Here is a 26,249-nt window from a genome sequence, read left to right on the forward strand (position 1 = left end):
ACTGGCTGGTGGAAGAAAAACTAACAGGACCCTCAAAATTGACTAGGCTTCAGAAACTTTCCTTACCCACCTTCCTTCCTCTCATCTCACAAACAAGGTTTGCCTGGTGTTAGCAGAGCTCCTCCAAACTCATGATTAGTGGAGCACTTAAAGATCATTTATGGTGCTCTTGGCAGAAAACCATGAAACAGTGATAGATTTATTAATTCTGCCCTAAATAATAATTCTTGCAACTCCATGCCATATATGTATTACAGAAATCACAACAGCAAACATGAGGTCTATTAAAATTAAAATTATCCAATGAGGCAAAATGATCTATATCCACATTTTTCTACAACTCTGCTTTCCCAATTGTTCGATTTCTTAGTCCACAGGATCTCCTGGCAGACTCACACTAGGAAGTCTTAGAGCAATGGTTCTCAACCTTTCTAATGCCGTGACCCTGCAATACAGTTCCTCATGTTGCAGTGACCCCAAACCAAAAAATAATTTTGGTGGCTACTTCATAACTGTAATTTTGCTACAGTTATGATTCGGAATGTAAATACCTGATATGCATTATGTATTTTCCGATGGCTTTAGGCGACCCCACCGGGGTCGTAACCCACAGGTTGAGAACCGCTCTCTTAGAGAAACTTTGAAATAAGCTCCAAGAAAAGCTTCAGAAATAATAACTTAAAACTGAGATAATTCTGTTCATTAATTCTGTAATTTAGGGAGAAAAAAAATACCTACAATTGTTTTTCCCTAAGCAGAGAATAATTAGTTCAGAAGCATAATTTAAGGACCACTGTGCTAGAATCAACTTCTGTATTGTCACAGCCTAAACTGCAACTCGCTTTTTCTTTGGTCATTGTTATTTCTTGCCCAACTTACCATTTTTTCTATATTTGTTTTATGAATTTTCTATCAGTCTGTCTTTTTGCTTCATAGTTAAAGTTAAATACATAAAAGAGAATAAACCTAAAAACACATACACAAGGTTAAAAAAAAAAGAGGCATTACTTTAAGTACTTTAAATAGGTTAGCTCTAACTGCCATAGGGATCCTTTCAGTAGATATAACGTTACCATTCTACATACAAAGAAACCCAGGCTTGGACAGGATCCCTGGCTTACCCAAGCCCACAAAACTACAAAGTGATAGGGCAGAATTCAAACACAGAGCTATCTGGCTGCAAAACTCCACAATATCACAGTTGATGGAGCCTTAAGGATACCACCAGGGAAATGGGTTCATAAAGGTATTAATAATTTATCCATTTAACCTCACAAAGTGAATTTATTTAAATCTTAGCCCGCATAGTAAGAGGTTTCAAGCAGCACTTATAATAACAATACTAGGAACTAAGTGAAGCTGAACTGTTCCCTCTAAGAAACAAGGACCATTTAATATAGAGCATACCTGCAATTCCCCAACAGCCAGAACCACAAGATCTTTAACACCATCTTCATCCACATCTGGCAGCACCACCCCTGGGGCAGCCAGGGTATTGTTGGATAAGTAGTTTGGGTTTACAGTCCAAATGGCTTTTCCTGGGGAAGGACAAATAGGCTAATCACAATTATGGCTTTCTGCCTTGGGAAAAGGCAGCCACGATGCCCCCAGGCCAGGAAAGAGAAACTCAGGACTGATCAAGAACAGCAACTCCTAATTCCTTCCTCCTTGCTGGGGAGGAAGGGTGCAGGGAGTGTGAGCCAGAATCCTCAAGTATCTAGCTAACAAACCCAGGGGGTTGTCACACCTAGATTTTTTAGATAAAATAGAGGTGCTTAAGTCTCTCCAGGAGAGAAGTGCCTACTTGACTGGAACCTAGGAATTGATCTGTTACCGATTATTGTAACTCTTAGAACCACCCACATCAGTCAACCAGAAGACTCTCTCCTACCATGTGCTCACATGAGTGAAGAAATTACAGATTTCCAAATGACCTCAACTCCAGAGTTAACTCATATTCCATTTTTTTTCCATCCAGAAGTACCCCACAACCTAACTACAGTATAACCTCTAAAACTGGGAAGGGTGGACCCTGGCTAGGTTACGGGTTCAATCCCCAGTAAGGGCACTCACAAGAAACAACCAATGACAGCATGAATGAGTGGAACAAGTTGAGATTTCTTTATTTTTTTCTCTGTGTCTCTCCAAAAAAATTAATACACTGAAAAAAAAATTTAACTGGGAAGGATAATATTTATCCAACTTCTAAAGACTCACGAGAATAAATGAATGGCATTTATTTCCAGGGGTTAACAGGCATACTGGCAATATACAGAAAGATGCTTCATTATAGATGATTCTTTTTCATTCCTTTCATCACATACATCTGAATGCAATAAGAAGATAAAAGGCCAAAACCACATGCCTCAGCAAAACTTCCTTTCCTTGTGGACATATTTTTCAATAGTTAATGCCCAGGTTTACAAATGGACCCCATATATATTAAATATGAAGAGACAATGTTCAACTGTCTTTTGTGCAAAGAACAGATTAGGGAGACTATTTAGAAACCAAAGGCCTCAAGGTAGTTTTTGTTCAGGTTAAGCCATGGATCTAGCACTCAATCTATTCCAACCCTTTCTGTTATCTCCCTAAATAACCACTTTCCAAAGTAGCAAATCCAATTTTCCACCTTGTGAGAGTGGAAAGGTCCCTTCCCCACCAGATTGTCCTAATCCGAGATTATGGTTCACTGGGGCAGAGACCTTTAGTGGCAAATGATCTTTACCTGATGTCGCATTGAACGCACTGAGCATCTTGTGTGTCCCTGTCACAAGGCAGATTGTCCCGGCCCCGTTTCCTGGCATCAGATCCAAACACGTGATATCTCGAGCCTCCTCAGGGAGAGCGCTAGACCAGAGTGTGCTGCCATTCATCCCCGAAAGGCACACGAGAACAGCAGCTGGCCTTGAGACACCTAAAAGCACAGAAAAGAGAGAAGAAAGGGAAGGAGGCAGAGGAAACAAAAGGTGGAGATGAGCAGGAGACCAGAAAACTAAAAGTAAATGGTGGTAAAGCAGCAACCCACCCGCGTGCACTCAGCACCCTCCCACATTTTTGGCCAACAAGGTCTAAAAACAGAGTACCTGTCGTATCTGCTCAAATGTCTCTTATCCAAGACAAGAGCCATGGACCTCCTCCAGGCTGCCTTATGCAACTTCACTCTTGCACCTCTCCCAACCCATTTGTTACGGTGTCTGTCACCTGAGCCCCACAGAACACTGATAGCCTTAGGGATCAAGACTGTCGCATTAATTCCTATACCCTCAGTGCCTTACAAAGCACCTGGTATGTAGCAACCAATTGTTTTCTGAATAAAGACAGAAGCAAAAAAACCACAAATATGAAGAAGCAGTTATTCAGAACAGCAACAAAAACTGGAAGGGAAGGTATGTTCAGACCAGTGCGCTAACCCAGAACATCTGCAGAGCAGAGAGCAGAAGATCTGATTCTAATCATCACTAGCAAATGCTCCCTGAGAGCAGAAAAAACATATTTAAAAAAATAAACCTGGAGGTTACACTTAGCAATGACCAGTAAATAGGTCTTCCTGGTCTGGAGTTCATTGGAATGAGCTGACTTGCTCCAGTCAGGAAAGAACATTTGGGAAAACTCAATGCCAAGGTCCAAAGATAGCTGGTAAAGGATTGCAGCAGCTCACCTCTTTAATACCTAATCCTTTATGTCAATAAACATAGCAGAATAATAACTTCTCTGCTGCCACTTTTACATTCACTTTCAGGATGGGATACCGACCCATCTCACACACTTTCCACCTCCAGCAACAACTAGTATTGTACATCTTCATGGTACCTGTTCCTCAGTGCTGCTAATTAAACACACAGCCTAAAAACCAGGAACAATCTGTGGCTCACTGTTGCAACCTTAGTTGCCAGAAGCAGTGACACACATGACAAACTGTGGTGATAAATGCTAACATCCAGATCTCTCTGGGATGCTATGAAGGACACACTGTGCTGTCTTTCTCCTTACGGACCCTCCTGACTTCACATCCATTTTCTGACTCATCTTCTTCCAGATAATGATGGGTTATCCCTTCCCCACCAGTCCGTGACTCCCTGAGGCAAAGACCAGACTCATTTTGTTTAGCTAAATATAATCAGCATAGCTCTATGTAAGGTACACAGCAGACATTCAATACATAGTTATCGAATGAATGGATAAACAACAGAAAAAACAAGTAAAAATGCAATCCTTCTTATGCTTAGTGGCACAGATCTTTGAATCTACTGTCTGGGGTTATGGGCACGGCAGTTTGACGTAAGTCAAAAACATGAACTTCACAGCCAGACCCCCAGGATTTGGATCATTTACCAGCTGGGAGACATGGGGCAAGTTCCTTAGCCTATGTCTGTTTCCCCATCTGCAAACAGGGGATAATAATATTAGTCTACCTCATGGGACTGAGTTGAGAGATAAATCTGTCCATAAAATGTGGCCTGACCTGTGGTGGCGCAGTGGATAAAGCGTTGACCTGGAAATGCGGAGGTCACCGGTTCAAAACCCTGGGCTTGCCTGGTCAAGGCACATATGGGAGTTGATGCTTCCTGCTCCTCCCCCCTTCTCTCTCTCCTCTCTCTCTCTCCCCCTCTCTCTCTCCTTTCTAAAAAAATTAATAAATTAAAAAAAAAATTTTTAAATAAATAAAAACTAAAAAATGTGTTATGGACTTCCATTGGTACATAGCACATAGAAAGTACCATATGTTAGCTATGTTATTATTTTTACAATCGATGGCCAAATCAGGCTGGTTTGTATTGTATTCAACCAAACCTATGACCTTGTCATTATGAGTCCTGATATGTTGCAAACCATGGAAAATACCAGGTGCACAAAATAAATCAATAAATAAATCTCTAAATCTAAAAGCGGTTGGGGGAAATTTTTACTTCAAAGGCTAACTAATGAGTCATAGGCAGGAAAAAATATAACTCAGGTTCAATCATATAAAAGTCAAATTCATGCCCAGAGGTTCTCTCTGTAACAGAGCCATGCCCAAACTGCTTCTACATAGTGCACAAGCCCCAGAGAGGGTTTCCTAATAACATCAGAGAGGCACACGGCCTAGAATTCTCTAAAATAGACCTAGATGTTTATTCCAGGGACTGGATGAGTAAAAAGTAGCTGCTACAGCATCCCCAGCCTCCAGCTTGAGCTCCTGTACAAGTTTATAGACTATAGTTCAAATCCACTTTAATGGAGGCTCCACGACAAACCAAAGCTCCCGCGTCCCTATGCTGAAAATGCAACACTTTTTTTTTTTTTTTTTTTGGCCACTGCCATGTATAACAGCTGGTCTCAGGACACAGCACACTCAATTAGGATAGGCGGTGAAAAGTTTAATAAAGAGACAAGAAAGATGTGGTCAGGGTACAGGGAAACCACCAAGAACAGTACAGTTCCTCAGAACTGTTACCACTCCCAGGGCCAGAGGGACAGGGGAGGAAGTGATTAATGGAATCCAGAAAAAGAAAGTCCTGTAAGAGGACCACCTGGACAGGAGCTGCGACCTGGGATCAAGGATGCAGCCAGACTGAGGTACCCTCGGTGGGGAGAGACAAGAGGAATACACACTCCCTCCTCACTCTCTTCCTCTCCTCCGATTTCTTGCCAGTGCTCCCCTTGGCCAACCCCAATTGGAAGTCCGCAGGCAAGGGAGACCCTTGAGGTAACTCACACCGGCTGGCCTCCCAAGCCAGAGAGCAGGATGGAGAGCAGAGACAAAGGCGTGAACAGAAGGAGGAAGAGGAAAACACCCAGCCGAGATGTAAGTTAGCACACGAACAAAAACTTTCTGCTGGGGATGGGAATAGGAGAGTCAACATTTATTGACATCTGAGAGACTATGGAACACTGTCTGGGAGAAAACTCAAGACACCTAAGAACTAAAGGCTAAACCCTGCAGGTGTGTGGGCAAGTCACTTCCTCTCTGCATCTCAGCTTCTTCACCGGACTGGTAACCACTGAAGGATCCTTCCAGCTATCGACCTCTATGGTTACTTGAAAAGAGGTCCATTTACACACAGGGACTTTCTGATAGGGTTTGTCTTGTATGACAGATCTACACTGGCCTTCAGGTCGCTGCAGACCCTTCTCCACAGCGCCCTCAGGAGGTGCCTTCTCTCCCCGCACAGCCCTCTGTCAGGGCGCTGCCCCTGCAGCACTCCAGAAGACGGCTCTTACCGGCTGCACTCCCATTCCTTGGAGTCACAAAGGAGAGAAGTACGTCTCGCAGGCCATCTCCGTTCACGTCAGCCAACTCCAATGGAGACAGGGCCCCACCTGGAAGACATGTAAAAAACCCTTAGCAAGGTACCACCAACCAGTTTAAAAAAGAAATGAATACAGAGTGCCAGTAGTTGCAAAAATAATCAGGCAAACTTTTTCAGTCCCTAGGTATGAGTAGACACCATTCTGCCTATTCCTCTCACTAAATACAGCTAAAAACCCTGGATATTATAAATAAAACACATATAAGATGACCCTGGAAGTTGGGAGAAGGCAGACCAGCTAGGGACTGTGAGTGAGACCCAAGGATTGAGAAGGTGATGACTCCTCTGGGTTTTCTTCTGGCCTCAGCCATCCCAGGCTGGGTACTGCAGAAATGCCAAGATACAGATTTTAAAAAACTGCCCCAAGAAAAGCTGGCTCCCCTAGTCCAGCAAGGCAGAACTGTTTTGGACACTAACTGCTCGAGTCCAGCCAAACAACACAGATAAATGGTGGCCCCACTCCCACAGCAAAGGCCAAATGGGAGCCTAGACTTCCACCCTTGCCCGAAGGTAACAACGCACTCCCTCCCCCCATCAGGGTCATGTCAGAGAAGGCCAAGTAGGAAGCCAGGACTTCCACCCCTGGCAGGGCTAAGGCTTCCACACACCTGGGGGCCCCTAGTTCTAGCCCATCCAGAACTGACAAGGCCGCCCCCTTTCACACCCCCTCCATGGCGATGTCCACAGAGGCCGAGTGGATGCCTGGGCTTCCATCTCCACCTGGCAGTCACAAAGTAGGCAGTATCACCAACCCCCCCCCATCCCCCCAAACAGTGTGGAGTCAGAGCATGCCTACCAAATTTGGAGAGAACTCACACATGGCTATGGAAGTACAAACTGGTACAATGACCATAAAAAACACTCTAACACAAACTACTTAGATTGAACATGCACAAACCATACAACTGAGCAGATTCACTCCTAGGTGGACGCCCTAGAGAAATTCTTATATCAGGAAATGTTACAAGAATCTTCTTAGCAGCATTAGATTTTTTAAATGGAAGCTACCTGAATAAATATTCATCAACAATAAAATGGATTAAGAAATCATGAGATATTCATACCATGGAAAATTACAGTGGTGAAAATAAACAAAGTCTAGCTATGGCACCTCAATATGAATGAACCGTAAGAGTATTTTTTAAATGTTGATCAAAACAAAAGCCATTCATCACTACATGATTACATTCATATAATATTTAAAAACAGGCAAAATTAGAGACTATATAGCTTATGGACACCTATGTGATAAAACTCTAAAGAGAAGTAAAAAAATACTCAACGCAGGAGACTGGAACCCTCTGGCTGGTAGAGGGAGGCGGAGGCAGAGGGACACGGGTATTTCAGAGGCCATTATATGCTGTCCTGCTTCGTAAACTGGGTGTCGGGCACACCAACAGTTCATTACTAGTTTTTACACTGTATTTAAATATTACAAGGGCTTACTTAGAAAAGTCAGAAAAGAAAGGACAAGAGAGTTAATGTGGTAGAAACATAACTTAAGTCACATCTAATCCAACCAGGATTAGAGAAGTGTCAGAGATGAAATACTTCTATATCAGGGTGCTACAGGCATGTGGGAAGACTGCAGAGGAAGGAAAACTAGTCCTCTACCCTCTTAGGGTTTCTACTGGAAGTCCCCACAGGAAAATGAAGACCCAATGGTGGGGAGGCCTACGTGCTTGTATCCCAGGTTCAACAACAGTGGCAACTGTAGAAAAGCAACTAAAATGTATGTGGAGACTAGAGGCAGATAAGCATTATAGCAAGGTCTGTTTGTACACACTTTCTTGGCCTCAGCTCCCTGTCTCTGGGATGAGAATATTTCCTTCCACCTTCCTGGTATAGGAAGAACATCTTTCACATGGGAGTTTCATGTCCTGATTTCAGGAAGAATTGAAGGTCAGAGAGGCCTTCTTGCACCTGCTGTTATTCAAGTGCCTTGGAGTTAAAATAATCAATATGCCAAAGTACTATATTTGGGGGTGGTGCATCCTGAACCCCTTCAGCTTAATGCAGTTTACAAAGAGACAAGACTGCTCAGCAGTGACAGTTCAGATGGCATCCCCATTCTCGACCCAGATCAGGCTATTTTAAAGAAACCTGCTCAAAATGAGACAAAACAGTCAGAATGACTTGGGCAGCAGCATCTTAATGAAGCATCAGGAAAAGAAAAGTTGCTATAAGAAAGCAACTCTCTTATTTAAAAATAAGTTATTTTAAAATTCAAATTTTAGGTTAGGCTTTTATAATCAACAAATGCCGGAGGGTCCTACAAGAGCACTGGGTTCTGATCTGGCCAGGCCTTGAGCCTTACTTTTCTCTGTACATAGCCCTTCTTAAGGCTTTGCTCTCCCCGACACAGTGTGGGCTGCACAGCAGGAGCCCAGCACACAACGCTCTGTCCTATCTACATCTAATTAACAGCAACGCCAACAGCCAGCCCCTTCCGCTCAGGCTGCCACCAGTCTGCTCTCCGTGGCTATGAGTCTGTTTCAATGCTGTTTGTTCATTTATTTTATTCTTTAGACTCCACATATAAGTGAGATTATATAGTATTTGTCTTACTCTGGCTTCTTTTCACTGAGCATAATACCCTCTAGGTCAGGGGTCCCCAAACTTTTTACACAGGGGGCCAGTTCACTGTCCCTCAGACCGTTGGAGGGCCACCACATACAGTGCTCCTCTCACTGACCACCAATGAAAGAGGTGCCCCTTTCGGAAGTGCGGCAGGGGGCCGGATAAATGGCCTCAGGGGGCCGCATGTGGCCCGCGGGCCGTAGTTTGGGGACGCCTGCTCTAGGTCCATCCATGCTGTCACAAATGGTAAGACTTCGTTCTTTTTCACGGCTGAATAATATTCCATAGTATTAAAATTGATAGGTACAGAATAGTCACGGGGATGTAAAGTACAACATAGGGAACATAGTCCATAACATTGTAATAACTACATATGGTGCTAGTTGGGTACTGGAAACATCAGGGAGAACACTTTGCAAAATATATGACTGTCTAACCACTATGCTATACACTTAAAACAAATACAAAATAATATTGAAAGTAAACTGTAATTGAAAAATCAAAATTTAAAAAAATGCCAACAGAAACAAAATAAAGCAGTGCTTTTCCCCAGTTTTTTTAGCTATATCAATCTATCTTTCTGTTTTATTTCATATCTTAACCTCCCAAAGGCACCATTTACACACAGAAGAAGAAATGCTATATGACACACATTAACTTTTAAAGACTGGGAGCAAATCTTCAATATAATCAGAAGTGTTACAGAATTAGGGCTGAAAACCCTGCAACTCACCTTCCTGGGGACCCAAGTGGCGGCTCCAAGTGCTGTGCAGATCTCTGGGGGGACAGGGGATCAGGAAAGCACATACCAGCACCAGGACCATTGAGATGACCAAAGTCAGCAGAAACACAGACGTGCGCACATAAGACACGATGGAGGAGGCTGCCTTCTGCTCCAGGCCTCCAAGGGGTTCCGAGGGGTACCCCTCTGTGGTGACCTCTGAAGGATGTGGCTTGGCCGTCCCTGCAACTTCAGCATCTGAGTCAGGCTCTGGTGCTTCTCCCAGAGGACTCTTCCCGTTTTTGACCCCTCCATTCTTCTGCTGCAAGTCAAGCACGAGATCATCTTCACTCTCGTCACTGTCAGCCTGTGTGAGGGGATCATACTCCCCTAGGTCTGGGTTCTTCTTCCCTGTGGACACAGAGAGACAGCTTCAAGGAGAACGAGGAAGGAGAAACCCTCACCAAGTACACTGGGGCTGGAAACATGTAGGAAAACACAGACTTAAACAAAATGAAACAAATCTAGATTCACAAGCTGGGACTTCTGTGGCTCTGTGAAACAGATACAGCATGAAGGAAAGACGGGGAGAAGGGAAAGGAAAATCACAGTGTTCTAGAATTACTGCTTCCACAAGTTTATGAAACTGGAAAAGAAACAGGGAAAGCAAACTGCAAACACCTTTTTAGTTTTCTTTAAAATTTTTCAATAAAAATAAAAATCTTTTTTTAATTTCCTTTAATACATTTTTTATTTCTATTTAGAAAATTAAATTTAATAGGGTGACATTGATCACTAAGAGTACATAGGTTTCAGTTAAACATCTCTAAAGCATCTGAACTGCTGATGGTATGGTGTACTCATCACCCAGTCAAATCCCGCGGTCATCGCCCACTTGTTCCTCTTTACTCCCTTCACCGTTCCTCTCCCCCGCGACCCTGCCCCCAAGTAGCCACTTCACTCATATCTACGTCCACGAGTCTCAGTTTTATATCCCACCTATGTGTGAAATCATATGGCTCTTACCTTTTTCTGATTTACTTATTTCACTCAGTATAATGTTCTCAAGGTCCGTTTTATGTTAATGTTTGAATCTCACTAATGAAAAAGACCGTGGCTCTTGTATCATCAACCTATCACATACCTAATGTGGATATTTCCTTTGATTTTCTTAGATATGTGATGTTCCAATCTTTCCTGGGAATTCCCTAAAAGTTTAGAACAATTATTCTCTGTACGCTGCTTCTCACAGTCCCTTATTAGTGGCTTCCCATGTTCGAGGTAACAACTCAGAAAGTTGAACGCTGAATGCCTCCTGGACATGTTTCACTGGAAATTCACGCCTGAGAACCTTCCTGCCATTCTGATGCCCTTTCAATACATGTTTCAGTAAACAGTATTTATCTCTAAAAACGCTATTCTGAGCATGCATTCCGGGAGGGGGGATTGAGCAGCATGCAGAGGTAGAGGACTTGTCTTGAAGCTGGTTTACACAGCATCTGTTTTTACTTAGACGTTATGTTTGTTTGAAGTGGGAAAGAGATGACATTACAGGAGGGCTTAAGTGAACCCCAAACAAGCCACCCTTGGTCCTCACTGCCAATGACTAGATGATTTTATGCCTTTATTTAGTGTTATAACCAAGTAAAAACTGAGAAAGAGTTTAAGTTCTCGTACATGCCTTGTCCAGGGATCAGACCAGCGACCTTGGGCTCAGGCCAGTAACTGGTGCTCAAGGTGGCAAACTCAGGTTTCAAACCAGCGACCTCAGGGTTCCAGGCTGACACTCTATCCACTGTGCCACCACTGGTCAGGCAAAAAAAATCCTTGATGCTAATTTCTGCCTCTGGTCACTGTGATCTTGGTGATGTCACTTGATATACTATGCCTCAGTTTGCGTTAGACATGAAATGAAGCAATAAAACACTATATGGAGACCCACATGGGAAGTAAACTCTTTAGTGTAAAGTTTAGTGTTTGGTACAGAGAATGTCAATAAATGTTTGATTAAAAAATGAACAATCCACAGAATAATTTTATAACTTCAAGTACTTTGCAGAAAATACACAGAATATACTGAGTAATCGGGCATTCTATTAACTAGAAATTTCTATGTATTTTCACCTTTAAAGCTATTCATTTTGTCTGATAAATATTGTATTTAATTTTTAAAGGTAAAAATTATTTTAAAAAGGAAACCAATTTTTAGGAATTTAATTCAAAATAATACTTCAGGATATGCCATAGAGTCACTACAGGTTCAAGCTAATCTCATATAATATATTTATCTACTCTACTCTATGATACATATTTTATAATTAAATTAATGCTTTATTTATATTATTTATTAATTAATGCCTATAACTGTACAATTTTTAGTATCAAGTGAAAAATTTATCATCAACACCTATTAAATTCAATCTTGCTAGTCAGTTTCCACTATGCCTAAGATAGCACCTTTGCCAACATGAAATCATTACTAAAATACTGGTTAATAAAACAGTTTAAAGGAATGCATTTTATGATAGCATAAACAGGGGGTTCTCGGGTTATGACACAGTTCCATTCCTACAACAGTGACGTAACCCAAATTTTGGTGTAAGTCAAAATATACCCTAGCCCAAGTCACTTACTACCCTAACACAGTTATAAAATCATAATCTAGAACATAAAAACACAACTAAGTCACAGAAAAATGAAAAGGACATAAATATACTGTACTGTAGTAACAGAAAAAAATGACAAAAAATGAGTAAGCTAAAACACTTATGTCTCAATTTTTTTTAAGTTTTTATGGGAGTGAACGTTGTAAACTCAAAACATCTTCTGTCGAGACTGTTGTAACCCTAGAACCCCTTGTAGTATCACAGACAGGAAGAAAACTTGTCGCATATGCTAGAAAAAGCTATAAAATCTTTACTAAATTTATAAAAATAATTTGCAAGCATTCATTAAAAAACAAAGCTGTTGTTGAATTGGTCCCTCTAAAAAAATTATATACTTCCAGCTTGAGATGGCCAAGGAAGGGATGGATTCCTGTAAGTCACTCAGGAAACAGCCACATTCCCAAACTACAATTTATAAAATTGTTGCCGAATGCAGTGAAACTTGTATCCAACTGAGGAAGCACAGTTAGGGTAGGCACATACATCTCCGGTCTCCAGCAGTAAGTAGCTTTTACACAATTAACGATGATGAGGACGATGAGGACTGGAAATGTCCTGAGTGCCTACTATTCTAAGCACTAGTCCAAACATTTGATCCTCAAAATAACTCTAGGTGGAAGGTATTACCATTATCCCCATTTTATCAATAAGAACACTAACATATAAAGAAGATGCCTGAGATCACAGAATTAGCAAGAAGAACCAGGATTCAAACTCAGCAGTCTGATTACAGAGTCTACAGTCCTAACCAACAAGTTAAGTTACCTCCCCAGTTCCACGGATATACAGCCAAAACAGTCATCTCTTGCTTTGAAGGACAAAATCTGGGCTCCCAGAAAGACCAATGGGCCCTATTCAACACCACACGCACAGGCTTCCATCATTACAAGAAGCAGGCCATCAGTGTGGCCGATTAGAAAAACAGCCGCGATGCAATCAATTGAGGAGAGGTGGATTTTTTTGAATCTGGATCCAATCAGGAAACAGAAACCAGACAGTAATTCAAAAAGGACAAGTTTAATATACAAAATTATTAAACAATGACAGGACAGCACATATAAAGCTGGGAAGAGCTGCCTGACCTGTGGTGGCTCAATGAATAAAGAGTTGACCTGGAATGCGGAGGTCACTGGTTCGAGGCCCTGGGCTTGCCTGGTCAAGGCACACATAGAAAGAAACTACTATGAGCCTGACCAGGCAGTGGCGCAGTGGACAAAGCGTCAGACTGGGATGCAGAGGACCGAGGTTCAGGACCCTGAGGTTGCCAGCTTGAGCACAGGCTCATCTGGCTTGAGCAAAGCTCACCAGCTTGGATCCAAGGTCACTGGCTCGAGCAAGGGGTTAGTCGGTCTGCTGAAGGCCCACGGTCAAGGCATATATGAGAAAGCATTCAATGAACTACTGAGGTGCCGCAATGAAAAACTGATGATTGATGCTTCTAATCTCTCTCCGTTCTTGTCTGTCTGTCCCTATCTATCCCTCTCTCTGACTCTCTCTCTGTCCCTGTGTAAAAAAAAGAAAAAGAAACTACTATGAGTTGATGCTTCCCGCTCCTCCTTCCTTATCGCTGTCTCTCTCTAAGATGGATAAAGTCTTAAAAAAGAAAAAAAAAGCTGGGAAGAGAGCTCTAAAAGGTGCCGTACAATTGAGAGGCAAGGTCTAAGAAAGGATAAACTTGGCATTGAAAGAGCCCAGATCCACCCACTTTCACAGATTGGGCAACAAAGGTTGTAATTCAGGGACAATAAACTGATAAATGGCAGAAGAAACAAAGAGAAGTAAATGCTAGGTCAGCATGCTAAGGCCCTGTGACAAAGTGGCAGCCCCCTGGTAGCCAAGGGAGCGGCATCCAGCCAGGAAGAGCAGTCAGGAAAAGGGGACCTGAGTTAACAGGCCTACATTACATTCTAGCTTCCGACTGCCCTAGCGCACTGCTGTGGCCCTGGCCTCTGCCAGCATGTCAGCCAGTATTCCAGCTAGCTGCAAAACAACTGCCCATATAAATATGAATGACAATCAGAAAGGAGCCATCATTAATAATCAGTCATTCTGTAAGATACTACATAGTTCTACAACTATTCGAGAAAGAAGTTACAACAAAACATCAAACAAAATCAGCTAAAGAACAAATGCTGGACAAATAATACCATAAAATGTAAGAAGTAATGAACAGGAACTTCCCTATGGAATCCAGGAAATTAAAGAAAACAGCCTTCTCTGAAATAAGAAAAAAATATAATAGTTCTAAGGAGACATCACAGCTCGATAGAAAAGATGACAAGTAAACAAGCAGGGTTCAGAAAAATGGAAGAAAATAATAAAACAATTTTAGAAAAGATATTGTTGGGATCAGCAAAAAGAACAAACACTGCTCAAAACAAAGTCAGAGACATAATGGACAGACTAGTGAAAATTTAAAAAAAAATTTAAAAATAAACAAGCTGGCAATTCTGAGCCCTTACTATGCACCGTTTCAAGCCCTTTTACTGTCTTATCTTAGTAAGTCTTCATAACAACTCTCCGAGGTAGACATATTATTATCTCCATTTTAAAGATGAAGACGCTAAGGTTTGGAAATTTAACTAACTGCCCATAGCTAAACAGCAAGAAAGTGATTATACAAGAATTCAAATCCAGGTAATCTGGCTTTGAAGTCTGTACTATTTGCCTCCATGGCTTTTAAAAGGAGTAGAGCAATGCTTTAAAAAGGACTAGAAAGAAAGGGATGAATATAGAAAACAAAGGTGATCCAACACATGCATAACCGAAGAAGAGAACAAAAAGAAAATGCAATCAAAACAGTATTTAAAAGATATTAAAAAAATAAAGTTCCTGCAAGGAAGCAAGGCTTAAAACTGCAGAATAAAGGATACAACAAGTCCTAAGAAAAACTGACACAGAATAATCAATATTTAAATATATCGCAGTAAAGGCATTAAATTTCAAGGACAGGGCCCTGGCCGGTTGGCTCAGCAGTAGAGCGTCGGCCTGACGTGCAGGAGTCCTGGGTTCGATTCCCGGCCAGGGCACACAGGAGAAGCGCCCATCTGCCTTCCTCTCTGTCTCTCTCTTCCCCCTCCCGCAGCCGAGGCTCCATTGGAGCAAAGATGGCCTGGGCGCTGGGGATGGCTCTGTGGCCTCTGCCTCAGGTGCTAGAATGGCTCTGGATGCAACAGCGACGCCCCAGAGGGGCAGAACATCGCCCCCTGGTGGGCATGCCGGGTGGATCCTGGTTGGGCGCATGCGGGAGTCTGTCTGACTGCCTCCCTGTTTCCAGCTTCGGAAAAATGAAAAAAAAAAAAATTTTTTTCAAGGACAAAGAAAGAATCCTATGAGCAGCCAGGCCAAGGGAAAAGAATCAAGTCACTAATGCTGACAACAAAAATCAGGCTGACTTCTCCACAGTTACAAACACTCCTAAAAGATCATGCCATAATATACATAAGAACTTTTCAGAGAAAAAAACATGGGGTATGAGGTACTAGAACTCTGATCCAGACATGACAGTTTTGAAGTATAAAGGCAAATGTGCAAGGACTCAGAGGTCATCTAACTCTTGTGTCTTTCTTTTAAAGATTATAAAAGATCAAGAACAATTCTTGTCCAAACTCGATAAATATTTACTTTTACACTATTAATAGTACATATTTTTCCTGATAGTGCAAAGACAACCCTCAGCTTAGTTATTACAGACTGCAATTCCAATTATAGAACTCCTCAGTAAAGATTTTTTTCTAGCTATGTTTCACAGAAAGGCAAAAAGGATGTATAAACATCAACTCTTGAGGCTGAGGAGCTACATCAAAGCCATGCTTCTAAGCCCAGGGTACTTTAGCACTCTCTTCTCGGATGATCTCAGCCACCATCCACATTTTAATCAATGAAAGGTTTTCAAAGTATAAGGGGAAAGACACTGATTTCACAATACATCAATAGAAATGAGCTTTCCATAGCTATCACTTTCCCCATAGGAAAACTGAGGATGCTGGTTACATACCATTCCCCAAATGGTGAGCAAAAACATCAATATGAAAAGCAAACTGTATCATCGGCAACTGTATCATCCCCAAAGGTTTCCAGTAAATATACTACAATATATACTATTCAACGACATGTACTATACTTTAGATTACACTACACACTCTACTTCAACTAAAGGTAAATAATTCACATCATGGATTACTTTATTCCGAGCATATAATCACTCTAAGTTACACATAATAACACAAAGCTCTGTAATAACATTATGCTCTGATGTCCCCTTTAGTATTTGACCTTCAAACTTTAAAATGAACTAAAAATACATATACTTAAGAAATAAATTGTCCCACAGGCTGCTTTATGAGTGTCACATTGTTCTTCTGTTACTAACTAACCTCACTCTAGGCATGTGAGCCAAACATCTTTCCACCCTGAGCTTAGTGGAAGGGTATGAGACAGTGAAATACATCACCAGCAACTTCACAAGGTTGAGAACATCTGTCATTACCTCACTATTACATCGGGCCTTCCTTCAAGTATCACATTCATAATGATCATGGTGCTAATGATGAAAATAATAATAGCTAACACTTATTGAATAACGTGTTGAAGTTGACCAAACTCTCAAGTATATCCACCTCTTTTACTTTGCCAAATAACCCCATGAGGTCAATATGTAGTGGAGTGTGTGGAATACAGTCAATGTTCCATAATAATATTACCATTGTACATGAAAAAACTAAAGTTTAAAGAGATTAAGTAACAAATCTGGTAATGACTGGGTTTGAATTCAAACCTGTCTCATGCTCTTAGTAGCCACTCTATCTGCTTCCTTACACATAAAACAGGAAAGACACCACTGTGATAATCATTTCACAACACATACAAATACTGAATTGTCATATTGGATACATAAAATTAATATGTTTTATGTTATTTCTGCCCCCTTTAAAAAAATAGTGATGACATTAACTAAGGTAATATGACATAGTAACTCAAATAGGACAGCAACCTCATAATCCCAATGACAATGTATCCAAAACAAGCTAAAAGAAAGCAACTTTTACCTAATTTAAAAGCTAAAAATTATATTTGGAGTGGAAGGGAGGAAAGGCAAGAGGGAGACCAGCTAAAGTACAAACCAAAAAAAAAAAAAAAAAAAAGAAAGAAAGAAAGAAAATAAAAACCTCAGGAAAGGACTCCATATTACATAACAGAATATATAGCCATTGTATCTAGGCCTAAAAAAGTATCAAACGTACTTAACTGCTCATGGCACGCAGCTGTCCAAACACAGGCCCAAGAACCAGACTGTGTTTTCTCTACCCCATCAGATGACCAAGTTACTGCAACTGAATACTTCAGGGAGTAATAATGCCACAGCCTCAGGATGTGAGAATTCACAATTCAAGAGTTTTGAAAGCAAGATTTTCTTGCATTCCCATCCTCACAGAATAGCTACTACCTTACCTGGGGGTGAGAGAGGTGTGGCGTGGGGGAGAAACTAAAAGAAAAATTATAAAGCAAATGTGTCTGATAGCTCATTACACCCCCTTGGGAGGATATCATCCTACACCAAGAACACACAAGGCTCTTCTCCTCAAAGTTAATGAATCCTGCTGGTACAGGGACATGTTCTCTTTTCATTTCAATGTCACATACACATTCCAAAATAAGTACTATCAATGTTCCTCCCAATGCTCTAATAAGCCTATGTAAAAAGCAATGTCTTAGGTCATGAAGTCTGGAGACAGAAATGCAAATTTGTTCCACATCCATACCCAATGCATCCATCCACAGCTCAGAGTAGCAGGCTGCAAGCTCCCTGAGAACAAGGACCCTGCAACCCCCTGCACCTTGTGCTGGCTATCCACCACTCAGATGCCAATGAAAGCAACTGCTTTTCCCACTAACCCCTTAAGTTAGCAAGCAAACAAATGTTTACACCTTAATGTTTACATTTTATTTAGATAGAACCACAAACATTTTAAATTTTATTTGGGCAGAATAAAATTTACATTTACTAAAGTAACAAGTTTCTAGCAGCATAGTTTCATCCTGAAGGTCAAAAACAAAACAACGAACAAAAACCTTGGAGCTGCTGCCCAAAGTACTGAATTAGCTCTAGAAGCTGTTATCACCACTAGAGCCTCTTTAAAGAATATTCTGTGTATTATCTGCAACTTGCAGGTGCCACGTCATTTCCCTTCTAAATGCTTAGCCTGGACGGCCAGAGACTGACCAAGTGGAATCAAAAGCCCAAGATCTAGCGTTAAAAGACCCCCAGCATTCAAGTCCAGGTTTCCCCAATATTGCCTTGCAACTCTGGACAAGTTAATTGGCCAAATAACTCCCATTTTCCTCTTCTGTAAACTCGGAGGGATAATACCCATCGTTAAGTGGGGAGAAGACTGCTCGAGAGGGTCATACACCGTCCTGCTCCCCGCCCTCGGCTCAGGTGCAACCCAAGAAAGAGCTGGAGGCTCAGCGGTACTCTGATCGTCCGCGACGCTCTGGAAAAGATGCTCCCCTCACCAGCCCTCCCCGAGAGGAAGGCGACGCGCGCTCTGACCTTCGCCACCGCAGCAGCGTCGGCCCGCTTCCAGCCACCTGCCCCGCGAGCCTCCCACGGTCCCTTCCCGCGAGTCTCGCAGGCTCGACCCGCGCCCGCGATCCCTGACCCACCTGGTGCCACTAACCCCAGCCCACGGGGACTGCACCGCTCGTCTCCATGCGCCTGCACCTCTGCCCAGGTTGGGGCCAGCCCTCCACCGCTTCACCCCCAGAACCTCGCCTCCCCATCCCCCCAGGCCCGACGGGGGCGGGGTGGTCGCGAGGCTGCGACTCCTTACCCGGGAGCTTGAGCGCTCTGGACAGCACTGTCGCCATGGCGGAGTCCGCGGTGCGCGTGCGCGCGCCCGAGGCCTTTCGGGTAATGTAGTTCCAAGCGGACGGTCCGCGGGTTGGGGACCTGAAAAGGTAGGGGCCGCGGGGCTAAACAGGGTCAAGAGCGGAGGTCCGCCTGCGGCTTCGGCGCACACCAGCACATTCTGCAGGCTCTTCTCCCGCCCACTCGGAGCCAGGCCTCTCACTTGGCACCTGACTTGAGTCTCCCTTTCCTCCTCAGTGAAATGGGAAGGTGATAACTACCACGTAGACTTGCAGTGAGAATGTAATGATATACCCGATGTTAACGGAGGCGCAGGTTGAGAAATGCGCCCTGGGCTTTGGAGTCAAGATAGACAGGATTTCAATCCTGCTTGCATCCCTTACTAGCTGGGCCATCTTGAGCAAGTCACTTGGTATGACTAAGTTTCAGCTTCATTTTTTTTTAATGGAGACAATACTATGTTCTTCCACAGCTTACTGTAAGAATTAAATTATATAATCTTTAAAAGCCACAGCGCACAATAGGCAACTGTCTCTGTTTCTTAGGTTAAAGATCAAAGCTTCCTGGAGCTCTAACCCTCAATTCTTATTACCAGTTTCTCTACCAGGTAGAGAAATTCTTATTACCAGTTTCTCTACCTGCAGCTCCTAGCTTGAGAAGTAGGTAGCAGAAACTGACCTGCTTTTCCTCACAGGCACCAAGAGATCGGCCTTTTAGTGCAGTAATGGTGAAGATGTTATCTAGTCCACCCTCCTTGCTTCACTGAAGAGAAAACTGAGGTCTAAAAAGGTGAAGTAACTTCTTAATGTCAAACAAAACCTCTAAGGAAACTCTCAGCTTGGAGGCTGGCCCATTCCCCTGAGAAAATGCAGATAAGACTATCCTGTGGTCATATGATATTTTTCTTTCTCTGCCTGGCTTATTTCACTTAACATAATAGTTTCCAGGTCCATCCATGTTGTTGCAAAAGGTAATTATTCCTTCTTTTTCATAGTCCCATAGTATTACATTGTATATATGTACCACAGCTTTTTAAACATTTTTTTTTTTTTACAGAGACAGAGAGTGAGTCAGAGAGAGGGATAGACAGGGAGGGACAGACAGTCAGGAACAGAGAGAGATGAGAAGCATCAATCATTAGTTTTTCATTGCACATTGCAACACCTTAGTTGTTCATTGATTGCTTTCTCATATGTGCCTTGACCGTGGGCCTTCAGCAGACTGAGTAACCCCTTGCTGGAGCCAGCGACCTTTGGTTCACGCTGGTGGGCTTTTGCTCCAACCAGATGAGCCCGCACTCAAGATGGTGACCTCAGGGTCTCGAACCTGGGTCTTCCGCATCCCAGTGCGACACTCTATCCACTGCGCCACCGCCCAGTCAGGCTGTACCACAGCTTTTTAATCCACTCATCCACTGACGGATACTTGGGCTGTTTCCAGATCTTCGCTATTGTGAACAATGCTCTATAAACATCATAAACATGGGGGTGCATTTCTTCTTTTTTTTTTTTTTTTTTTTTGAATCAGTAATATGGTGTTCTTGAGGTATATTCCTAAAAGTGGTTTGAGGAATCCAAGAAACAGTGTGAACTGAGGAACGGAATTGAGACAGAGGAGGGATCAAAGGGACCGGAGGGAAAGGGGATGATAGGATGGGATAAACCTGAAGGGAAGAGGGGAGAGTGATGTTGAGAAGGGGTCAAGGTGATGCTGAGGGGAATACAGGGGAGGGGGATGCATTCGGGGTGACACTAGAATCTATATAAACAATAAATAAAATAAATTTTTAAAAAAAACTATCCTGTGGGTGAAATCTGAGACTCTTAAGAAACATCCCAATTACCCATTTTCCCAGGGGGAAAAATGTCACTGACTTAGAGCAGACTCTGGAGCGGGGTCATGACTTCAACCCCCACTGCCCCATTTCCTAGCTGTCAGATCGAGGGCTAGTTGCTCAATCTCTCTGCCTCAATTTCCACACCTGCAAAGTGGGAATGGAATAGTTCCTATTCCACAGAGTTGTCCTGAGAATTAAATGAATACATGCAAAGCACTCAGAACAATGCTTGGGACCCGGAAAGTGTTTTATAAGTGTTAGCTCTTATTTTGTTAAGAATTTATTATTTTTTGACAATTTAACAACAATAATAAATGTAATAAGAACTTAATGGGATATTATTTTTCCAGCCTTCTACAATACCCCAAATTTCTACTTTGTCACTTCTGTGAAGGGACAATCAAAAACCATACCTGAGTCAGTCCTGAGACTGCGGCTATGGAGGAACTACCAAGAAGCTGCGAAAATGCTCTCTGTGTGTGTCACCAAGGCCATGGCCCTGTGCCCTTCCTTCTCGCTCTAGTTTGGTCTCCAAAAATGCTTTGGGGTCATCCTTCATTGCTGCAAGGAATCGCCATGCCTCTAACACCCATCTTCATTACACTGGCATTGCTGAGATATCCCCTATTCTTGAAGAGTGGATTCTTGAAGCTGACACCTCGGTTGACTTTGAAGAGACTAGGGTTTCTTAAGTATTAGTGATGGTATTGCCTGAGTACGTGGGCTAAGGAATGGTCAAGCAGAAGAAATGATAGTTTTCTTCAGGTTTAAAGGGTACGTCTCTGAACTTGGAACCCAACAATGTTGGTGTTATCCTGTTTGGAAATGATAAACTATAGTAATTAAGGAAGGATATATTATGAAGCTAACAGGACCCACTGTGGATGTTCCCATTGGGAGGAGCTATTGGAACATATAATAGGTGCCCTTGGTAATGTCATTGATAGAAAGTCTAACTGGTTCTAAGACCCATAGATGAGTTGGCCTGAAAGCCCCTGGGATCATTCCTCAAATCTCTGTGCAGGAACCAATGCCGACTGGCTTTAAAGCTGTGGATAGCTTGGTGTCCATTGGTTATGGTCAGTGCAAGCTGATTATTGGTGATCGACAGAATGGCAAAACATCAATTGCTATTGACATAATCATTAACCAGAAACGTTTCAATGATGGGTCTGATGAAAATATGTCCTGTATCTACATTGCTATTGGTCTAAAGAGACCCACTGTTGTCTAAATGGTGAGAGACTGACAGATGCACATGCCATGAAGTAAGTACACCACTGTGGTTTCAGCAACTGTTTTTGATGCTGCCCCACTTCAGCACCTGGCTTTTTTATTCTGGGTGTTCTGTGGGAGAATATTTTAGGGCAAGGTTAACATGCTTTGATCGTCCATGACAACTTATCCAAACAGCCTTATCATCAGATATCTTTGCTGCTGCATGTGTAGTAAGGTATTTGAAGAACTTCCTTGCTGTTTCAATAGGAGATAGAATTTGTATATTGCTCTCTTTCTCCCCCTCTTTGAATCCTAGGAATAGCATGCCCTGGCAATGGAGAGAGGGGAGAGACATTGGAAGAATCTGTGAAATGTATATCTTGTGAATCCCCACCTGTATGTAGTTGTAAGCTTGTGTCATGATATTATGCTTCGCCCCACCTGTATGTGGTCAAAGAGTATATAAGCAGCCTCTGACAGGTTATCAGGGCTGCATGATTTGGGTAGGAGGATTGCCCCATGTATGCTGCCAGCTTTTCATAATAAAACTCCTCAAATTTCATATTGGACTTGGTGTCTCCATGAACCCGCAGAAATGAGGTACAATACTTTATAACACATGGATCCCCTGGTAGTGAAGCCTGTCCTCACATGTGTTCTACCTGCAGTCCTGTCTGCTAACACGAGCAGTCAGAATAAATGATTTTTTGGTTGGTGGCTCCTTGACTGCTTTACCAGTCACAGAAACATAAGCTGGTGACATGTCTGCTTATGTTCCAATGAATGTTATTTCGACCACTGATGGGCAGATCTTGGAAACAGAATTATTCTACAAAGGTATCCACCCTGCCATTAACATTGGTTGTCTGTGTCCCAACTTGGATCTGCTGCCCAAACCAGGGCCGTGAAGCGGGTGGCAAGAATTGACTCAGTATCGAGAGTTTGTTGCATTGGCTCAATTTGGTTCTGATCTTGATGTTACCACTCTATAGCTCTTGAGCCATGGTGTGCGTCTGACCGAGTTGTTGAAGCAAGTACAGTATTCTCCCAAGGCTATTGAAGAACAAGTAGCTGTTATGTATGCTGGTCTAAGGGGTTATCTTGAGAAACCGGAGCCCAGCAAAATCACAAGCCCTGTTGGGCAATGTCAGGGTAGACAAAAAGATCTTAGTACAGTCAGATGCAAAGTTGAAAGAGATTGTAACAAACTTCTTGGCTGGATTTGAAGCTGAAACTCAGAAGGATTTGCAACAAACATCAGCTTGGCTTTCTCATTGTTTCTTCTAGTAGTCAGTTCTACTTGTAAAAGGATTACTCTCATACTCCAGATATACAGAAATCACCTTAAGAATAAAGATTTTAAATTGAAAAAAAAAAAAAGAGCTATCTTATCTTACATCTATGTAGGTCATCTAGGAGGAGCAACACTACGAGTCACAGTAAGTCAGTAGTGGCTTGCCTAATATCAGATTAGTGCATTGAAACACGTTCTTTAGATACGAAAACTGAGAAAAAGAACCTTTAAAGTGAGTAACATACAAAAAATGTCCATTTTAGTTGCCGAAGAACAAGCTTGCTTTTCTAAGGGAGGGTAAGGTGGACTGGATCAGCCAGGTTATACAGGAGAGAAGGAAAAAGGAAATCTACCCACCTTCTTAGTGAAATGGCATATTCTAGAAGAGTCCCTTCTCATGTGATGGAAGTAAAATAAGCTTCGCAGTTTAAAGTTTGGTTAAATTTTTGCTTTAAACAGTATAGTCACCCAAGAACCAGTGTGCATAAACAGAATTCTGTGTGTGCACAGAAATGTGGGTGCATGTATGCACACCTCATAGACGTGGTATCTCCAGCCTCTCAACTTGCCGTGCCTAATCTTTGTGGCATGTCCACTCCCACCACTCGGCTTTGCCCAAATGATTTTCAAGGGGAGCAGATGCTGAGGACTTGTTTGCTCCTGGCTCCCAGAGCTTCTCTCTGGAAATCTCTCCCATCCCCCCACATTAGCTTCCATTTTAACACAAAAGCCACAGATTAGAACAGTGTTTGTCAAATGTAGTGCACTTTTCTTCCAATTAAAGGAAAAATTCAAAGCAGCCATCAAATAAATCAGGATCTTTGCCTTTAGCATAGAGAAAACCTCTCTAAGCTTCCTAGCAGAAGGTGAGTGTCTTTCCCACCCAAACACCCAGCGAGGCCTCGCCTGGAGCTTCCTGACTACCCAACTTGGCTTACCTCCCCAACCAGTGAAACAAGGGTGGTTGGGGAAGGATGCCCAACCTTCTGGGCTACTGTACTGCTATGAAAAGAAATTCTATTTCTCAAATCACAACTGAAGCCAAAAGATCCTTCCAATATTGATCTGCAGTGGGAGTGTTCTTCCCCAATCTCCCAACCTTCCCGTACCTTGCAGAGGAAACCAATATTTATTTGCTGGTTCTCATTAGCTTTGTGATCTCCCAAGTACAGTGGTACCTTAACACACAAGCACTTTAAATCATGAGCAATTTGAGAGACGAGCAGTCACTCGCAGGATTTTTTGCTTTAAGTCATGAGCGGATATTTGAATCACGAGTTTCTGCCACCCTCCACTAGAAGGCCTGCCAAACGTTCTGAAAAAGAGGAAGAAATAAACTTCCATGGAAAGGATTTTGTTGAAATGGCCTCTAAGTGAAAGTGAGGAAAGTGTGGCAAAAGTCAAGTCAGTGAAGAAAATGATGATTGTTGGGCAAATGAGTTTGTAAAATATGTATATTCTGAGTTTGCTCACTTTTATTGTTAAAAATGGCGCTGGGCAGTTGTCTGTGAAATTGCAAATTACCTGCCTGCTTGGGAAGGGCCATTGTTATGTTAATATCTCCTCCCCCTCGGCCAGCATCTTCACCTGACCTTGAAGGTAAATAAATTTCATAAACCAGTTTATTCTTTTACATTCTCTTATTATGTGTATATATATATGTATATGTGTGTATTTGTTATTTACAAAGTACATTTTTTTTATTTAAAAGCATATAAAACAAAAAATTTGTGGGTGTTTTGGGAGCCAGAACAGATTAATTGCATTCCTATTAATTTAAATGGGGAAATTTGATTTGACACACGAGCAAATTGAGTCATGAGCTCGGCCATGAAACGAATTAAACTTTTGTGTCAAGGTACCATTGTATCACTCAAAATCTCTCAACATCCTACATAGGCTCATGATCAAATCTGGTCATCTAATACTTATCATTTCCTGGACACCACGGCCATTTCTACTGATCTTGAGCCCCCCAGTACCTTTTCCTGCTTCTTCCTGGAACCAGTATCACTATGGTCACCAGTGAGACCACCAGGCCTTGTGGCCAGTGGTGAGATTCAAATAATTTAACAACCGGTTCTCTGCCCTAAAACTGTTTTAAGTATTAAAAAATGATATACTGAGTTTATTATTTCATGGATTTAATACTTAAATAAGAACAATAAAAGAGGTACACAAAACTAGATTATAAGAAAGAGTTTTAAAATTTTAATGAAAAAATATTAAATACCTGACAAAAAAACAATAAAATTGTTATTTAACATAATTCCATATTGCTTCTTGATTGGCATCCTCGCTTGCAATTTTTTTCACCTATGGACAGAATGAACATTACCACAGGCGCTTAGAATATGCTGTTGTGCAGATGAACGTTAAAAAAGAGTGAGGGATGTAAATTTGTGATGTCCACAATCGGCAGCTGCCCAGGCACCCACCTTAGAGAGAACCCTGATTGCAGGTGCCATTTCAACAACTGGTTCACCAAACTCAACAAAAAAAATTAGGAGTCAGTTCTGCTGAACCAGTGTGAACTGGCCGAATCCCACAACTGCTTGTGGCCATTTCTACCTCTTTTCAAAATGTGTTAGCACTTGTATCTCTCACTAGTCAATACCACTTCATATTTTAGTGGTGTTAAGATGTCAAAGCTCTTTAGTGCAATGGCAACTAGGGAAGACTGCCTTTCTGGTTTTTGTTTGTTTTTGTTTTTGTTGTTATATTATACTTATTGGAAAAATACCAATGCCAGGCTGCCTGTTCTTCAAG

At 42.1% G+C, this 26,249-nt stretch overlaps 1 protein-coding gene and 1 pseudogene across 1 annotated transcript in view; one reads left to right on the top strand and one right to left on the bottom strand.

Annotated features, from left to right (window-relative positions):
- Positions 1 to 19,137, bottom strand: part of FAM234B (family with sequence similarity 234 member B) — a 34,608-nt gene extending 15,471 nt beyond the window's left edge. Inside the window, exons 1-5 of the mRNA XM_066355424.1 lie at positions 19,094 to 19,137; positions 9,607 to 10,005; positions 6,205 to 6,303; positions 2,729 to 2,917; positions 1,408 to 1,538 (exon numbers count right to left, since the gene is read on the bottom strand). Of these exons, the coding sequence (XP_066211521.1) occupies positions 1,408 to 1,538; positions 2,729 to 2,917; positions 6,205 to 6,303; positions 9,607 to 10,005; positions 19,094 to 19,130 (855 nt within the window). The 5' untranslated portion in view covers positions 19,131 to 19,137. The remainder of the gene's footprint in view (positions 1 to 1,407; positions 1,539 to 2,728; positions 2,918 to 6,204; positions 6,304 to 9,606; positions 10,006 to 19,093) is intronic.
- Positions 19,138 to 21,434: 2,297 nt separating this feature from the next.
- LOC136388348 (ATP synthase subunit alpha, mitochondrial-like) lies at positions 21,435 to 23,473 on the top strand (annotated as a pseudogene).
- The last annotated feature ends 2,776 nt before the right edge of the window (positions 23,474 to 26,249 follow it).

Source organism: Saccopteryx leptura, chromosome 1 (genome assembly GCF_036850995.1).
Source record: "Saccopteryx leptura isolate mSacLep1 chromosome 1, mSacLep1_pri_phased_curated, whole genome shotgun sequence".
NCBI classification, from domain to species: domain Eukaryota; kingdom Metazoa; phylum Chordata; class Mammalia; order Chiroptera; family Emballonuridae; genus Saccopteryx; species Saccopteryx leptura.